The sequence below is a fragment of the Callorhinchus milii genome, unplaced genomic scaffold (genome assembly GCF_018977255.1).
Source record: "Callorhinchus milii isolate IMCB2004 unplaced genomic scaffold, IMCB_Cmil_1.0 Scaffold3, whole genome shotgun sequence".
Classification (NCBI taxonomy): Eukaryota; Metazoa; Chordata; class Chondrichthyes; order Chimaeriformes; family Callorhinchidae; genus Callorhinchus; species Callorhinchus milii.
The window spans coordinates 62,985,422-63,005,455 of NW_024704744.1; the positions used below are offsets into that span (position 1 = coordinate 62,985,422).

The following is a 20,034-nucleotide window of genomic DNA, read 5'->3' on the forward strand; positions in this document are numbered from 1 at the left end:
ATAATTTTCTCTTTTAGAATTACAATACACTTGAAAAGCGCAAGGTAAATCCACCAACGTCCAAAAGAGAAAGTTAAGGACACAAAACATTAACCTTTGACAAAGTATCACACGCTATCTTTCTCTTTTAAATCTTGTCCAACCAGTTGTGCACTTTGTGGAATTTTACTTTTTGTTTAAACCTCAATTTCAAATGATTTTTTAAAAGTTTTTTTTTCAAATTAGCAGTTTTTTTTAAATAAAACTTTTTTTAAAAAATCATTTAAAATTTAATTGTAGCTTTCAATAGATTTGCATTAATTTCAATTTAAAGAGATTTGGAAATATTTTATGTCATGTTTTCTTCTAATCTGTGTGGATTAGTCATTGTGTAGATTTACACAGTTTTGGTCTTGTGTCCAAGCCAGACTGACACAATTGGTGATTTCTCATGACTAGACCATGAGTGTTAAGAAAATTCCAGTGACCAAATATGAAACCATTTTAACAATGATCAGTTCTGAATTAAGAATCATCTTTACATCCCGAATTAACAGTTGATTTAACTCATGATTAAGCAAGTGTGTACCATCTTGGCACACATAGTAAGACTCTTGTTTCTGGAAGGTGTGAGTTCAAATACTCACATCAGGGACTTGAACCTCACAGTATTGGGGGAGCGATGCATTGTCAGAGATGTTGCCCTTCAAAGTTAGGTCTCATCTGTTCGTTCAGGTGGACTTTAAAGAATCCACAACAACTATTCAAAAGAAGGGAGTTTCTCCCGCTGTTCCAGCCAAAAATCCTCCAAAATAATTGTTCATTTACCTATTTATAGGACATTTGTGTGTGCAAATGATCGTCTTGTTTACCTACACATACAGTCTACTGTAAAGCACTTTGACATTCTTCAATGGTACAGGCACTAGATCAAATGAAAGGATTATTTAATCCTGGTTTACAACAATCACAAATGACCGAAAACCTTTGTTTTCAAACAACAAATCAGATTTACTTTAGTTGTTCGATCTAATCTGAAACACGTCAATTTACATATATCATATAGTTTTTCGGAAGTTGATTACAGCTACGCTCTCTGAAAAAGAATTATGCTTCATTTAAACTATTTAGAGGGAAAGAAGTCATGAATTTCTTGCCAAACAAAAAGATGAAGCCATGTATTGGAATCCGCTCACATGTGTCCTGGTAAAGGGATAAGAAACCCAAACCTCCACTTGTCTTTCCCCTGCACAAAATCAGACCTTCTGCTCATCACCTATACCTAGAATTGTACCCCAAATCAGGACTTCATCATGTTAGGACCTCCCCACCAACACTGAATAGTCTACTTTTTAAAAATGCCATGGTGAAAGACAGTCAGAAAAGAAATAAACAGAAAAAGGAAGCAGTCTGAAATATTAAACTTTCACTACGTAATTTACTGTGGTTTCAAATTACAGTAACAAAACTTACTCGGATTTAAAACATTTTCTTGGCTTTTTTTATTATTGTGCAATACATAAAATAAATGAAAAAAGTAACAAAAAAGGAAGGACTAACAAACAGAAGGTAAGAGAAAGCCGGAGCACAACTTCCCAAGAACAGCTGTGCACAACTGAAAGTAGCATTGTTTGGAGCTGCAAAATCCTACTGTTTGGGGCAATTTTAACTACCTTCAAGCATCACACTTTGAAAATATGCAGCTCTATGCATTTCTGGGCATGCAATATCACTTCCTTATGTTTCAATTTTCATGCTGCAAAAAGGCTGGCAGGTAGGTCCAAGTCTCCTATTTAAACCATTTATGAAGCTTGTCAGTTAAGCACAAGCAAAACTACAGAGGTAAGTTAGCTTTCAGAGCATCTATTGTTAACAACAACAAAATTACAATTGTATAGCATCTTTCACATCAGGAGGACGTGCTGGTATTGAAAAGCAATGCAATGACAGCTCACTATCAACCTCAGCAAATGGACTGAGGAATTTTGACCACATTAGCAGCTTGACCTCACTATTGAGTCATGATTTAACACAACTATCAAAATTAACAAACTACAGTACACACAGTATTGGTTTATTGCCATCGTATCCATTTAGCTTGTGCATTAACGTGAAATCTCCCCCTCTGCCCCTCACCACCAACCCCCAACATACATTCTGGGATCCTCAAGCCTTGGCTCTTGCCAACCTGCGCCTAATACTTTCTGGATTTTGGTAAGCAGGATGAGTCCCTCCAGGGAGAGAGTGTGCATTCCAATAAATATCGCATAAATTTCCATGTGTAGATGGAATGCACTGCATTTTCAACAACAACTTGCATTTATATCACACCCTTCACACGGAATAACGTCCCGGAGCGCTCGACAGTGGCAGAGTCTGACACCGAGCCGGGGGAGAGGGGGGGCAGGAGGTGAACGTAAGCACAATTAAAAAGGAAGGTCTTTAGGCGGGATTTGAAGCGGAGAGGGAGGGGACAAGGCGGAGGGTTAAGGGAGAGAATTTCAGAGTTTTGGGGGATAGTGGCTGACCAATGGTGGAGCGGAGGGGATGATCTCAAAGTGCTTTACAAATTACAGATAAGTATTTGTGACATACATAATGCTTTTATCAGGGGTTATTTGAGAGGATGAAGGACGAACAGGAAGCTGGAGCCAGCCGAGTGGAGGCACCGGGTGGTGGGGTAAGCAAATCGGATAGATAGGGAAGTGCAAATGTATGAAGGGATTTGGAAATGAGTGAGAGGATCTTGAAATCGATCAGTTTGGTAATTGGGAGCCAGTGAAGCCTGGCAAGGACTGGTGTGATGGGGGTATGGAGTTTTGTGAGGATGAGTATCATCAGTTTGGTTTGGATACTCTTAATCATGGTGATGGATTTTCACATATGTTAGACAAGTGGCTGACCAAAAAAACAATATTTGTACACTACCATCATGTTTTTGAGTCTTGTGCATTTGTGGTTAGTAGCTGCAGGACTAGCCTTTGGAGGCAAGTTTTCAATTTAAATTGTTGAGCAGTACTGTACCTGTACTATAAATTGTGAAATCAAATCTAACCCAAATTTCAACAAAAAATCTTTTTCTTCCAATTTTAAAGGAATACATTGTTGTACAATCCAGTTCTACAAATTTCAAATTCAACCCACATTTTCTTTTCCCCCAGCACTTTTTGGCTTAGTCAGTTCTGCAGGCCTCATCCATTCAGATTTTATACACTTGGCGGTGTGAAAAGTGCTAAAGTCCTGCACTGACACAACCATTGAGTCACAGGATGCAGATCTGACTGCCGGTCAGTAAGTGTCTGCCAGGGATCCAGGGATGCAATTTGGTCTGCCTGAGGTTTGCACTACACAACATTGAAATAAAATAATATGACAGGGTGTGGGGATGGCTGGATTTGTGAGTTGACTGCACAGTTGACGATAAGGTGGTTGTATTGTACGCAACAAGAGGATTCCCACCCACAAACACCAAAAGAAATACAGTAAAACATGCAAGTCGGATCAGTCAGGATCATAACATTACATGACTTATGCAACGTCTGAGTTGCAGGCAAACTGTATTAATCATATAAAATCCGTTTAATCAATAGTCTACACCGCACATGCATAATTCAATGCAGCTGGTAAGTGTGCATGTGGTGACGGGTCAAGACTACATTTCCCACAACTCAATGTGCTGCGACCCATCGCCACATGCGGCAAGCATTGTTAGCATTGGAATCGCATTGAATCACAGGAATCTACGTTCTCCCGCGCATATGTAGATGGATCAAGACTATGTTTCCCGCGATTCAATGCAGCCAGCTGGTAAGTGCGCATGCTTCGAGGGATCAGGACATTATTTCCCGATAAGCACGTGAGTAATGGAGCTTAGGGGAGTGGTGTTACGAGTTAGAGGTGATATGTTAGCGCAAGGAAATCTAAGTAGTTTTGATAGGAAAATGAATGGGACTCAGGTGAATGTACGACTTAGGCGATTATACGATTTATAAAGATAAGACTTATGCGAGTTTTACTGCAACTCAAAGCTCTGACGTTAATACAAACTTTAGAGGTTATTGTGCTGCTCATTCAGGGAGTTTAAGTTGTTCAGGGTCTTGTATAATAACAGTTGTGGTTTTCACTGTCATTATAATGTGCTGTTTGGAATGCAGACTCAGATCAGGATGGGTGGGGGTGGGAAGAAATCATAAAAAGCCACAAACTCCCTTAATTGGCTTGTGTACAAGGCAGGGTCACTCAGAGGGGTATGAACATGGTTTCTCCTTTTGTAAGAATAATAAAGTGAATGCAAGATTAAAGAAACCTGCAGTTAGACGAGAAATGACAGGGAATAGCTAACTATTACTTTTGCTTATTACCTGAGGCCGGACAACACCTTTAAAAGTACAAGTATAAAGTCAACAAGAAAACTTGTGCCTGCACTTAGCTATAATTTTGAAACACAGCAACAGTTTTGGATTAAACACTTCCCTTTTTGTCAGTCTAAATCAATCCCAATACAAATGACTGGCAATCCACCCACAATATCCAATAGTCTGCTCTAAAGGGCTTAGTATACTTAGTAGTATACTTGGTATACGGAATCTGTTACAAATGAATGAAATGCACTTTTCTTGTCCATCTCTAATTTGACAAGATCCAAATCATAATCTTAGTTCAACAACACCAACAACAACATGTTGTACTTATATAGCGCCTTCCACGCAGGTAGCGTCTCAGAGCGCTTAACAGTGGCGGAGCCTGACTCCGAGCAGCGGGGGAGGTGACCATAAACATGGCAGAAAATCCCACCTACACATGGACATTTCTGTGATATTTAGGCAGGACTTGAAAAAGGGGAGAGAGGGGGCAAGACAGAGGGATTGAGGGAGAGTGTACCAGAGTTTCAGGACGGAGTGGCTGAAAGCATGACCTCGAACGGTGTAGTGGAGGATGCGAGGGACGAGCAGGAGGCGGGTGCCAGTTGAGCGGAGGTGCTGGGTGGTGGATTGGGGTGTGAGGATGTTGGAGAGGTGGGGAGGTGCCAGAGAGTGAAGGGATTTGAAAACGAGTGTGAGAATCTTGAATTTGATTCAGTTCGGTGATGGGAAGCCAGTGGAGCCTGGGCAGAACTGGTGAGATGTGGGTAAGGAGTTTGGTCTGGGTCAGTATGCGGGCAGCAGAGTTCTGAATGAGCTGGATTTTTTGAATAGTGGAGATCGGGCGAACGGTGAGGACTGGGTTGGAGTAATCCAGGCGGGAGGTGACAAACGCATGCACAAGGGTTTTGGCTGCATTTGGGGTAAGGTACAGTTGGAGGCGAGCAATGGGGTGGAGGTGGAGTAAGGCGGTCCTGTTCAGGAAACGGATGTGGGGGAGAAAGGACAACTGGGGGTCGAACTGGACTCCTAGGTTGCGCACTGGTTCGGTGAGTCAGAGAGTCCAGAGAGGTTGAGAAGTTCAGATCCGCAGGAGTCAAGACATTAACTGGAGCCAAGGTGTGTAGCTTCTGTCTTGACCACATTCAGCTGCAAGAAGTTTGCACTCATCCAGGCCCTGATGTCTGCCAGACAAGCTGATAGAACATCGGTGGATCTGGAGTCGATACTGGAGGAGGCAAAGTAGATTTGTGTGTCATCTGCATACATGTGGAAGTTTGCCCTGTGTCTGTGGATGATATCGGCAAGAGGGAGCAAATACATGAGGAAAAGAAGTCCGGCCGAGGATGGAGGCCTGGGGTACCCCGCAGGTGACGGGGCGGGAGCGGGAGGAGAAACTATTTGTCGAGATGAAGTAGAGGCGGTTGGTTAAGTAGGACTCGAACCATGCGAGTGCAGTCCTACTAGGATGGATGAGGGAGGAGAGTGTTGCAGGAGAGTGGTCAACTGTGTCGAATGCGGCAGAGAGATCGAGGAGGATGAGGAGGCAGAGGGAGCCCTGGTCACAGAAAGGACGTCATTTGTGATTTTGACAAGCGCTGGCTCTGTGCTGCAGGGGTTTGAGGAGGGAATGGAGAGAGAAGTGTGACACAAGCCGACCTGCAACAATGCGTTCCAGGACATGGCAAGGAAGGGCACGTTGGAAATGGAACGGAAGTAATTCAACACTGATATGAATGGAACTAGGATCATGTTGTTTGAACAGAATAACCCAGTTTATGTGATCATTCTGCTCTGATTTTCCCTTAAGATTCTTGCGCTGGAAGATGGCTCAGGTCCCCCATCATGATGAACCAAATGGCCCACTCCTGCTCCTATGTTCCTATGTAAGCATTTAGACAGCCAGATTTTGTGATCTATTCAATGACAGGATCCATCCATCACAACCAAGCATAACCCTATTCTCACTCTTCATCCAAGCACATGCAGTCGAAGGTTAGAGGGTACCAAGGGGGTTCTAAACTAGTTTCCCACCCCTACACTGAACATTAACATGGCCCTATAATGTTAATGATCTCTCTGCCACACTAACTGAGATCCACTGACATCATAGATCAAGAATCAGACTCTGTAGCGTATCAACAAACATGAACATTTTAATTAATATCAGCATCAAATCTATACGATATCTAAAGTAGCCACACTGAGATTTAGCAAACAAGTCCTTTTCACCATTTTTGTTCTGAAAAAGCTATTTCGATCATGACACAGTTCACATTCAACCTCCTTGAATGAACAATTTAATTTGAAGTTACCGACTCAGTCTAAAATTTAAGTGAAATTTATTAATTTGCTGATGCTGTACAGTTAATGTTTTATATTATTAGTATGCAAAAGAAAACTGTCCTATTCATCAAATCATTTTGTACATTTAAAGAATAATATTGTAGGGGCTTTGTCATAAACAAAAATAATTGCTTTGATATTGCGGCAAAGAGGAAATGAGAGAGGGTTCAGAGGTTTTCAAATACTATAAATTGCAACATTTTTCTAGTGAATGGTATCTATTTTACCCTCTTCCTCTTCATGTTTTGACTGGTCTTTGACACCATTGGGGTTAGGTGCCCCCTGCTATAATAATCTTTGCATTTGTTATAGCACCTTATCGTGTCCTCGAGATGTCTCAAAGAGCTTCACAGGATATTCTGTAAAGTGAATTGACTGTATATTTTGTGGGCGAAACGCAGCAGCCAGTTGCGCACAGCAGTGTCCCACAAACAACTGCGGATTGAAGTGACCAATTTATCATTTTTTTTAAGGAATTATTTCTTTCGGAAAAGCGATCCGTCAATCCTACTTACTGCTAGGTAAACAGAGGCGTGTAAAGAAACTTGCCCAACATTTCACCTTGGCGGGAATTGAATCCAGGTTTCTTGCTTGTGAGGTGAGTGCTTTAACCACTGAGCTACAGAACTCCGAGGTCTGCTATCGGGCCCAAGCGGACATTCCTCATGTGTGAGCTGAGACAATGCAATTCTGTTCTTCCTATTGCTGGGCTAATTAGGCTGACACTTCAATACAGTGCTGGGGGAGGGCTGATTGTCAAAGTACCATTGGATGAGATGTTAAACCAAGGTCCCAACTGTTTATTCGAATGGACGCTAAAGATCCCAACACACTATTCAAAAAACAAAGGAAGTTTCTCCCAGTGCCCAATAATCCTCCTGAAAATTTTTATTTGCCAAAAAATACAGTCACTTTAGGGAAGCACTTAGAGCTATCTTTCCAACGTGCTACATCAAAACCAAAGATTACTACGGTTTTGTTTATTAAAACTAGCTAAATTCGTAAATCAGCTTCAAACACGTATCCTGTGTTGGTTGCTCTTACCCTATTTTCAATAAATCATAGAATCATAGATTACACAGCACAGAAAGGAGACCATTTAGCCTGTCGTGTCTGTGCCGGCTCTTTGAAAAGAGCTATCCAATTCAATCCCACTCGCCCGCTCTCTCCCTATAGCCCTGAAAACTTGTCCGCCCCAAATAATTATCTACTTCTCTCTTAAAAGCTGTTATCGAATAAGCTACCACCATCCTTTCAGGCAATGCTTTCCAGATCTGAACAAATCGCTGTTTAAAAAAAAATTCTCCTCACCTCCCTTCTGTTTCTTTTAACAACTATTTTAAATCGGTGTCCTTGGATTACCAACACACCCACTAATGGAAACAGTTTCTCCTTGTTCACCCTATTGAATCCCCTCATAATTTTGAGCACTTCTATTAATTCTCCTCTTAATCTTCTCTGCTCCAAGGAGAATATTCCTAGTTCTCTCGCCTCTCCCGATAACTGAAGTCCCTCATTCCTGTTACCATCCTGGTAAATCTCCTTTGCATCCTCTCCAATGCCTTGACATCCTTCCTAAAGTGTGGTGCCCAGAACTGAACAATACTCTAGCTGAGGCCTAACCAATGTTTTATAAAGGTTTATCATAATCTCCTGACTTTAGTATTCTATGCCATTATTCATAAAGCCTAGTAACCCGTATGTTTTTTTAACAGCTTTATCTACCTGTCCTGCCACCTTCAAAGATTTACTTATATGAACCCTCAGGTCTCTCTGTTCCTTCACCCTCTTTAAGATTGTACCATCAGCTTATATTGCCTCTCCTCATTCTTCCTCCCAAAATGCATCACTTTGCATTTCTCCACATTAAACTTCATCTGCCACGTGTCTGCCCATTTACCAGTCTGTCTATGTCCGTTTGCAGTCTGCTACTATCCTCCTCACTGTTTACTACTTTTCCTAGCTTAGTATCATCTGCAAACTTGGAAATTGTACTCCCTATAGGAAAGTCCAGGTCATTTATATGGATCAAACACAACAGTGGTCCCAATATTGATCCCTGGGGGACACCACTTCACACTTCCCTCCAGTCAGAAAAACAACTGTTCACCACCACTCTCTGCATTCTGTCTCCCAGCCAGTTCTGTATCCATGCCTCCCCTGTCTCTTTAATAACATGGGCTTCTATTTTCCTTACTAGTCTCTTATGTGGCACTTTATCAAACGCCTTTTGAAAATCCATATAAATTACAACAACTGCATTACCTTCATCCACCCTCTCTGTTACTTCATCAAAAAAACTCTTATCGGGTTTGTCAGACATGATTTGCCTTTAACAAATCCGTGTTGGTTGTCCTTTATTAACCCTTTTTTTAAGTGAAAATTTATTTTGTCCTGGATTATAGTCTCTAGAAGTTTCCACACTACTGATGTTAGGCTGACTGGCTTGTAGTTCCTGGGTTTATCCTTCTGTCCCTTTTTGTACAGGGGAGTAACACTTGCAATCCTCCAGGCCTCTGGCACTAACCCAGGGTTCAAAGAGGATTGAAAGATTGTGGCCAGAGCCTCCGTTATTTCCACGCTTACTTCCCTCAGTAACCTAGGATGCATCCCATCCATCCTAGGGGACTTATCTACCTTGAGCACCGACAATCGTTTTGTACCTTCTCTCAGTTTATTCTTATCTTATCCAATTTCTCTACCCACTCCTTCAGTACTGTGGCATTGGCTGCATCCTCTTCTCTTGTGAAGACAGATGCAAAGTACTCATTCAGTACATCAGCCATGCCCTCTGCCTCCACAAGAAGATTTCCTCTTTGGTCTCTAATTGGACCCACCCTACCTTTGACTAACCTTTTATTCTTTACATACTTACAAAATACTTTAGGATTCCCTTTTATGTTACCTGGTAATCTTTTCTCACACAATCTCTTTATCCCTCTTATTTCCTTTTTCAGTTCTCCTCTGTACTTTCTATATTCTATTTGATTATTTTCTGTATTTTGGACCTGACAATTATCATAAGCCTCCTTTTTCTGTTTTATTTTAATTCCAATTTCTTTAGTCATCCAGGGAGGTTTGGATGCCCTATTTTTCCCCTTTGTGGGAACGTATTTGTTCTGTCCCCGAACTATCTTCTCCTTGAAGGCTTCCCATTGCACGTTAGCTGTTTTATCTGCCAGTCTTTCTTTCCAGTCCACCTTGGCTGAGTCCCTCTTTAACTCACTGAAATTAGCCCTCTTCCAGTTGTGTATCTTCACCTTTGATTGCTCCTTGTCCCTTTCCATAAGTACTCTAAACCTAATGATGTTGTGATCATTGTTGTCCAGATGCTCTCCTACTGAAACCTCCTCCACTTGATTCCCCAGAACTAGATCCAGCATTGCTTCCTATCTCATTGGGCTGGAAACATGCTGATCCAGAAAGTTATCCTGCACATATTTCAATAATCCTTCCCCCTCCTTGCCCTTTTCACTGTTATTTTGCCAGTCTATGTCAGGATAATTGAAGTCCCCCATTATCACGATTCTATTGGTTTTGCATCTTTTTGAAATCTGCTTGCAGATTTGCTTATCTATCGTCTTCCCACTATTTGGTGGTCTATAGTATACACCTAACAGAGTAACAGTTTCTTTTCTGCTCCTTAACTCTAACCAAATAGATTCTGTTTTTGGACGCTCTAGCACATCGTCCCTTTCCTAGCACATCATCCCTTTCCAGGGCCGTAACCATGTCTTTAATCAATATTGCTACGTCCCTCCATTTTTTCCTTCCCTATCCCTCCAGAATACATTGTAGCCAGGACTATTCAGCTCCCATTTCTGCCCTTGTTTGAGCCAGGTCTCCGTTATTGCCACTACATCATAACCCCATGTTGCAACTTGAGCCTGCAGCTCACCAATCTTATTTGTGTATTTACGCACATGTACTCAAAGACCGACTTGGTCTGTTCTGCATTTCTCCCCTGTCCAATCCCTCCTTTTTCTGGATTACTCCTGATTACATTGCTATTCATCTCTCCCAGCCCGCTATGTAACTTGTTTGTCCACTCTAATGCTACATCCTGATTCCCTTCCCCCCTCAAAATTAGTTTAAACCCTTTCCCACAGCACAAGGTAACCTCCCTGCAAGCACATTGGTCCCAGGTGTAACCCATTCACCATGCCGTGATGTCCTCAACCCTTTAACCCCTGGCATCAGGGAGGCAACATACCATATGAGAGTCATATCTTTGGTTGCAGAAACGTCTGTCTACTCCTTTCACCATTGTGTTCCCAATGTCAATTGCACTGACACTCTTCCCTATGCCCCCCTGTCATCCATTTGCTTTTGACTTCCCTCCCCATAGATGTCATCACCCTGACTGGTATTCAGTACAGAGAATCAGTTTGAGAGTGCCACCCTCTCAGGGGATTTCTGCACTGCCCGTCCCGTCTTCTTACCATGCCGGGTGGTCACCCACTCACTCTCCTCTTGTGGCGGTGGGGTGACCACCTCCTGAAACGTTCTATCCATGAACTCTTCAGTCTCCCGTATGCTATGTAGTGACACCAGCCTCTCCTCGAGCTCAGAAACTCTTGAGCTCAAGCTCGAGCAACAGGAGGCACTTCCCACACACGTGTCTGTCCAACGTACAAAAAGCGTCCTGGAGTTCCCACATGGCACACAATTGTGCATGCAACCGGTCTCAGTTGCCCTGCCGTATTCCCAGACATGTTTTACATTAATTTAATATAAATATTGTATATTTTATAATTCTGCACCTCTTTCCCCCTCTGCACTGAATTCCCACTCTCACCAAATTCCTTAACAGAATTCTCACTCTGTTCCACCACACTCAATTCCCTCCTAATGCTGCTGGGCTCTCTGTTCAATAAAATGCAATACCTTACCAATAAATTGGAACAATCCACCATTCATAACCCTAATCAATACAAACAGATTGATTGCACAGCTTAATTTTAAACATCCATCAAAGATTCTAACCTTTGGGTATGTTGTTAAACTAATGATAGTGGAACTGTTTCATAATGTGGTGGTTGGGCGGGTGGGGATCCATAAAATCTCAACCCATGGATGCGGTATGATAGCTGAATTCACCCCGCATGCGAGAGCTGAATAAGCAAAATATTTACATCAGGAAAAAAATGATAAAGGGAGTACAGGATTTAATTATTTAAAGGAATGATATACAACTCTAAACTTAATATCTACAGGGTGATTATAAAGAGAAATTACGTACAATAGCAGGCCATGAGAATCATGGTTATAAACGGTAGGATTGAGCTTAGCTTCATACAGATGCTCTATTTCAATGGGCTTGCAGGGTCTGTGAGATCATAGAGGCGTACAATTTTAAATGGAACTGAAAAAATGAATTCAGAACAATACTTTACAATGCTTCAAGATAGTAGAACAAGTGGACACAGATTTAGAGTTGCAAAGAGCAATTTCAGGACAGAAAACAGGAAGCTTTTCTTAACTCAGATTATAATTAATGACTGGAATACGTTGTCAGGAAGGATGGTTGAGGCCAGGATGCTGGAATCATCTACAAGACGACTGATGCTGTGATGGGAGAACAGTAGGGTAAGTATTCTGAAGGGATACAATCAGATAGGCCAATGGGTCACCTTCATCCAAACTTCATCCTTGTGAGTTATAGTAGTCAACTTTCTTTTCTGTGCAGGACGCTAAAAAATAGTGAGGCTAGGAGTTCAATCTAAAAGTGGCACACAGACATTTCTGTGGCACACTGCCCAATCTTACAACAATTACATGACGAGGGATAGACAAAGATCTCTTCTGTGCTGTTGCCAACCACCTTAGTCACTTTTTTCTTCATGATATATCCCTTCCAAAAGTTACAACAACCACCAGAGTCTGACACTGGACTATCACTGGAAAAATTATCACTGGACTCTCCATTAATCTGTACATGGAATACCCAGCCCCTTTGTAATACGTTAGTCAATTTAGTTGGCATTGCATATAGGGTCTTAGAACTGCTTCAAGTAGCCCAGTAATGCCTGACATTGATTTTCTAGACATGGGTCATAGATTCTAATAGACTTTAAATGGTTAAACAAACCCCTGCTAGTCTTGGAACTTTCTCCCTTCATTAAAGACACTATAGAAATGCAATTTGTTGTTGTTTGTTGTAATTCATTAAATCAGGTAAAACCTATAAGAAAGTCACTGGAAAATCAGAGAAATGCTCAGAAAGAAATAAGCTAAGTACCATTTAAAAGTTAAAGACAACAACAGAAAATTGCATTTATATAGCACCTTCACATTGGGAGGACGTCCCAAGGCGCTGAAGGCAATATAAGAGTAGCTGAAACCTGCGTGCATTACAACCACATCAGTCGGAGACAAACAACCCCACATAAACAAGTTAAATCAGCAGAGAGAACACGCACGTCTTGACTGTTTACTAAAGCCACAAAAGGTCACATTAACATACAACCACTACATACAATTCAACCCACTCAAGGGCATCTATGTTATCATCAGTCATCCTACTAAAGTTCACTTCAACTATTGTGAAGCCCACTGAATTTTTTGATGCAATCATATTCTTCTCAATATTTCCCACTGATTCACTGCAGAATGTCTCAACTTGCTTCTATTTCCCAACTACACCAAAGTTATCCTAGAACGTCTCTTCCCCTGATCTCTGAAGGTGGTAACTTATCTTCGGGTAAGACTTCTCTAACTCTTTGGCTAAATAGCTTTTCTTCACAGGAGGCTGGTCTGGGAGAGTTAGCAGTTTATTATGTCATGGGAAAAGCAAAATCAGAGATTGTCTTCATGCAATGCCCATATGCCTGAACTTTCAATTGCAGTGGGTGGGGGGGTGGAAGAAAGATATAGGGATGGGAACCTTAACTCATACATAGCTTCCAGGGAGGTAGTTATAAAGCTCTCCACTCAACACTGCCCCATTTAAATCAGTAGTGAGTCAACCCAGTGAATGAAGTTGAGATCCTTCCTGGTGTGCATGGATCTGTACTGTACAATGGATTCTTGTTCTTCCAGTACTTTTATAGTAGCAAGAGTAGCACCAAGTTGGTACACTGTGGTTCTCAACACAGCTGAGATCAGGAAATCACTATGTGGGAATACCAATGGTAAATGTCTATCCTACACTCTATACCACCCCCTACAGGACTCAGATGGTACTGATTAATAATATTAGTTTATGGGTTAAAACAGGTGGTTGCTTTTGGAAAGATAAATTTAGCAACATATTTCTAATTTGCAAATGATGTCTGGAGCCTGAACAACAACAAAAAAATTACTCCACAGGGAACAAACCTCAAAGTACATTACAAAGATGGAATGGGAGCCCGAACTGCAAGGATTTCATGGGATGGCATAGAGGAGAGGTGGTTGTGCCTTTGACCACCTCTCCTCTACCCCATTTTGAAAGAGTTCCAGATATTGGGGGCAAAGTGGCTCTAACTATTGTGAGGCAGAGCAGTTAGGATGGGTGGGGGGAGAGGAGCATGAAGTAGGCCACAGTTGACAGAGCAGATGGGGTGACTAGGGAAATAGGGTACTAAGAGACCACACAAAGGGTGTGGTGGGGGGGGGGAGGGGAGAGAGAGAGCAAGGCCATGGAGGTATTTGAAGGTTAAGTCGATCCCGTGGGTGATAGGAAGCAAATGGAGCTCGGCGAGAACGAGGGTGATGTGCTTGCCTAGTCTAATGGGGAGAAGATGCGGGCTTCAAAGTTCTGGATGATCTGCAGCTTGTGAAGGGTGGAGGTAGTAAGTCAGGGCAGTGGAAACGTTGAGTCTAAAGGTAATAAAGGCTTGTTTTTACAGTATTAGGGACGAGACAGTGGCAAATGCGGGTGATATTGCACAGATACAAGAAATAGTCTTGATCAAAGCCTGAAAGAAACTTTTAAAGGAGAGTTGAAGTTAAAACAAAATTCCAAGGTTTCATACAAGCTCCATGAATTTGAGTGAGAAGTCGCAGAAGTCGATAAAGTCAACTCCTGAGGTGAGAAAGCACTGGTGGGAGCCGAGCAGAATAGCCTCAGTTTCGTCTGCATTGAGGTGGATCAAGTCGGATCACAATGTGGTCGGTGTTACCAACAAAATGCACTATATTCAATAAACATTTGAAAAATACATTGCGTGAATGATGTTGCAAACACTGTCTTTCATCTTATAGTTCTGCAAAAGATTTTCAAACCTGATAAGAAAAGCCCAGTTATTACTTCAGGATTTCATTATTTGTTCGATGCAATCCTTTTAAGTGAACTTTCATAAACTCAAGTGATACTATTAACACAACCATTGCAACCAATGTAACTAACAGTGCAGCAGCTTCAGAATGCTGACTGGAAAGTTACTAATTGTACAGAAAGTTCAGCAACTGGCAGAACACAATAAAGTACTATTCAGACGAGACAAAATTCAGCTAACTTACCACCATACAACATCATCACATCCAATTGAATTATGTGGCCTTACCTTGTAATATTTGGTTCCACTATCATTCTGAAACAGTGTAAGGCACTTGCTGTCCAGCCTCCAATAATGTCGCTTTCGCTGCACAAAGACAAAATTTGCTGTGAATTTGAGGTCAATCTCTATGTGAAGTTGTATGCAAACAATTTTTATTATTGCAAATATTCTGAGTTTAGCAACCAACTCATACAGGTTAAAGCATCCCTATCCCAATAACTGATATATTCAAGAAAGTAGTTTGTGGGTTATCTATTTGTGAAGGTTATTATAAAGCAGGTATATAAGCCATGAAAGGCTTTTATGGATGTTTGCCTAGAAAATACACAGCCATTACACTTTACAGTGAATCTTGTGAAGCATTTTGAGATGCTCTCCCAATGCCCAAGGTGCTATATCAAATGCAAGGATTGTTTTATTATTAAAAGAGGTTCTTCTGGGGTGAAGCAACTTATAGGAGCAGAATTAATGAAAAGGTTCATGTAAATGACAAGCAGAATTAAAGAAAAGGTTTATATAAATGACAAAGGAAAGTGCATAACTGAGGACAGGGAGGTGACAAAAACACAACAAAAAGTAAACTGATAAAATAATGAGGGCAAAGAGGGAGCATGAAAAACAAACCTTATCTGAGATGGTATCAAGAGAAACAGTAAAGTTATTTCATAAATATAGGAGAAAAAGTGATGAACATGGAGATCAGCCCATTAAATCAGATTCAGTACAGCAATAATAGAGGATAAGTTAATGGCTCAGCTACTAAATAAATGTTTTGCTATGGAGGACTTGTTTTCCCTTTAAGAGGCTGTTTCCATATTCTCGTGGATTTCTTAGACTTCCAATATGTGTTAAAGGGAATATACAGAAACCTGTAACCTTTGAAACTGAAGACTAACATTATCTGATCCACCACACACTTCAGTTTGAATTGTTCTATGAATAGAGCTGTGCATAAGAACTGGAGGGTTGCAAACAAAGAAAGTTCAGCACAGAGTGGGAGGGGAAAATCTGAAGCTTTGTTACTTTGCACCTCCACTAGCATTGACATAAGTCAGATTGGTAATGCCTGGAAACAGTTTTCACTCTCTACATTTAAAACAAGGGAAAATTAAGTTTTAAAACATTCACCGTCATGTATAAAATAACAAAGAGAGAAATAAAATATAATGGTGCTTGACAAGAATGACTTTTGCAGAAGAGTAAACATTTTCAGAATCACCTCATGATCTGATCATGTCCCAGAATGCATGAAAATGCTTTTGCCAGGGGCAAGCTATTTAATTCTTGTGACTTGTAAACCCTAGCCAACTAGTCTAGTGCATTCAAACTTTTGTTCTTTGTCCATAAATAAAATAATGGAAAAACCTTGATTATAAAATAGTTACTGACCAGATTGTCCTTGTTGGTGTAGTGGACCATCCAACCTTCTTTTACCATAGTACTGCTCTTCCTTTTAGTGTGCTTGACAGACTGCACCACTCTCATAAGGGGTATGTTATTGCTTGTTGAAGGACTAGAACAAAATATTCTAAGTTACTTAAAAAAGAATAAACCATACAAAATTCATGAATGCTGACTGATAGTGAACTCAACAGAGAATCTATCCAAATGTGCTTTTCCTGTTACCTGAGAATGCTTAACAGGAGATTTAATGTGACCAGCATAGTGTTACACAAAATAAGGCATCCATAAAGCACGTATCCCTTAATAAGATGGCATCAGTCTGTGTAGATGACAGATATTATAAAAAACACAATGGCCACTAAACTTGAAGAAAATGTTTTATTAGACCTTTAGCTCTGCTTCATAAATTTATATGGTCAGCAAATTGCCTCTGAAGCACTGACAAGATGTTAGGCCATAAATGGATGAAGGCATGGTTAATGCAGATGTAAGCAGATTGTTTAACTTATAAAGAATGACTGCAGAGAACCAGTGGATACAAGCATAACAATAACAAGCCTCAAATGAGACCAGATATGTTTTCCCCTCTACAAATGTGCAAAAAACGTCCTATCAAGAGTGGTTAACGTCATCCCTACTAAGTCTTTATATAAAAAATTGTTGAATATCTGATTTAGAAATGAGGTTTAAAGAATAAGAAAACATATAGATGAATAAACATCCACTGGAATACAGGGATTCCAGGACTGTTGGCAACATGTAAACAGAATCTATGGAGCACAAATCCATAATGCCAATATCCTGGGGTTTCAAGAGAGCATATCAGGTGAGAGGTGCGAACAGGGAAAGAATCACAGAGAAATTTCAGAGTTCAATTCCTTGAAGTTTTACTGTGGTTATAAATTTTCTCTAACCTTTGATCAAATGAGTACACAAAAGGACATGACTCTTGAACTGTGGATTGAATTGTCCAAAGAGACTATAAATAGTTTAATCCCATTCCACATTTTCAGGAAGTGCTGCCTCACTATCCCATTTATTTCAATGGTAGATCCTCAAATGTGGCCTTCTTACCATTGAAAAGGGAGGCTTCTCAATGACCACAGAAATTATACAGATGACCACAACTCTATCACTAATGCAAACAATATATCTGAAGTCAACTCAAGATGCAGACGAGTTTGATGAATGCCATAAAAATGCATTAGCAACTGGCTCACAGCTCATATTTTATATCTAAAAATAGAAGTATGTAGTGGGCCAATTTTAACAATTTCTGTCAATATACAGTAACGGATGTGACCTCAACAAAACAGATTCTGATCATAATCCAATTAAATTGCAAGAAGAGTCCCAAGTGTAAGTAAAGACCCATAGGGAGATGGGGAAGGAGAGGACAAGGCGGAGGGATAGAGGAAGAGTGTTTCAGAGTTTTGGGGCATATTGGCTGAAAGCGCAGCCACCAATGGGACAGGCAGGAGGCCGGAGTCAGATGAGCAGAGGCAGCGAGTAAGCAGGTTGGAGAGATAGGGAGGTGCCAGAGCATTAAGCAATGAACTACCTGATTGTCCTGACATGTTCTTCATCTTTATCACCATCCAGATCAGAGGAGTCCATAAAGTACAGCTTGTCATCTGGGATAGAGGACTCCTCTGTGTCATCCAACACCCTAGTGCAATCACTGTTCATGTCACTGCTATCCACTTCCATTGGCATATCTGAATCAGGTCCTGGGCTGGCAGGCTCTATGCAACAATAGTTACACAGAAATTATGGCACATATTTCCAGTGATGAAACAGTACATATTTGTGAAATAGAAGTAAATAAATAGAAGTAAATGTTTGAAGAAAAATACTTGTTACCTGATATACAAAAAGGTTGCCAAACTGAAGTCGAAAAAACAAAGCTCAGAATTACAATGCAACATAGTAGGTATGATGTCAACGACAAAAATCTAATTTTATTCCAATATGTCGAATAGCAGAGTATTTAATGAAAATAAAATAGAATTTTTCTTCAAATTAGGATTTTAAAAAGTGCCTGCTTTTGAAAGAATGTCATAGATCAAGTGAATCTTAAACAGATCAGATGCCACTGGACACTAGGGTTTCTTTGCTGCTAGGACTGGAACATGGAAAATGGGGAGAAAAGTTGTCTCTTCATGGAGTGTGGTCTGTGGAGTGAAGAAGACTCGGGCTGAATAATGGAGATGGAGTCTTGCTCAATTATCTTTGGTGATCTGTAAAGGACTCACCCTTAGGAGGCAAGAATGAAGAGTAAAGTATACACGGTTTGACAGTGGAAGGAGCGAGTTTGATGAGCCAATGGCTTTCACTCTTTCCATGCGTTATGTTTGATTAGATGAAAAGACCCGATGGGTAAGTGGGGGTGAGCCCTGGTGGGTAAGGGGGTAGTGGGGGGGTGAGAGACCCGGTGGATTGGGGGGGGGGGTGTGGTGAGAGGCCCAGTGGGTAGGGGTGGGGGGTTGAGAGCCCGGTGGGTAAGGAGTGGAGAGACGCGGTGGATAAGCATGTTGGTTTAAATCAGAAGTATTTAGTGTCCATTGAATATTCCAAAACAGACCAGAATGAGTTGTCAATTCTCTGCTGAATAATTACCAATATTGAATCAGCCCGAATACAGATTGTTGTGGTTCAGCACCAGTTCAAACAATGCTGGTGTAATAACTTTAAGATGGACACAGATCTGAGTTTCAACTTCCAGATTACAGCTTCAATACCTGACAAGAGATCGGCATCCAAGCAGCAGAGTTCAAGATTCATGTGTTACAAATGCTTTTTGCTTCTTGCAATTTAGACCCCAGTGTATTACATACAAGCAGAGGATGGAACATTCATTTCCATGTACGTAAGAAAACAACTGAACATTTTACGGTTTCTCATAAAGAAACTGCTCTTTGACAAGTCCACAGAGGTTAGTGGTTCTTAGGAGCGAGAGTCAACTGTAACCGTAGCAACCATCATCTAATGGCACCCAAGCTTTCTGTATCAAGAGTTCAAGAAAAACTGAACTGCTCTATAGTTCTGAAGCAAACACTCTGCGTCTGCAAATATCTTGTCATCGTGCCAGAAATTACAGTACTTCTTTCCCACACCAGTAAACATTCTGGTTGCCTATTGGTCCAGCTGAAATGATAAGGCACTAATCAGTCCGTCTACAAACACACAGTCACTACAACAACAAATTACATTTATATCGCGCTCTTCATGTGGGTTAGCGTCTCGGAGCTTTACATTTGACAGTAAATCCTTTGAAGTGCTTTGAAATGTCTCAATGACGTGACAAAGCATTAGGTCAAAGGCAAGGATGATGATTATTATTATAATGTCACTAGTCTCTTCCCTTCCCCTTACCCACCCAATCCCTCATTTTCTCCTGTCTTCTCGCCATATAATTCTCTCCACCCATATAATCATCCTGGCTCTGGATCTTTCCTCTC

At 41.0% G+C, this 20,034-nt stretch overlaps 1 protein-coding gene across 1 annotated transcript in view; it reads right to left on the reverse strand.

The window, feature by feature from the left end:
• The window catches only part of prkd3 (protein kinase D3), a 184,285-nt gene that overhangs the window by 48,723 nt on the left and 115,528 nt on the right, over positions 1-20,034 (reverse strand). The window contains exons 7-9 of the mRNA XM_007898482.2: positions 18,135-18,318; positions 16,559-16,682; positions 15,176-15,253 (exon numbers count right to left, since the gene is read on the reverse strand). Coding sequence (XP_007896673.1) covers positions 15,176-15,253; positions 16,559-16,682; positions 18,135-18,318 — 386 coding nt within the window. The remainder of the gene's footprint in view (positions 1-15,175; positions 15,254-16,558; positions 16,683-18,134; positions 18,319-20,034) is intronic.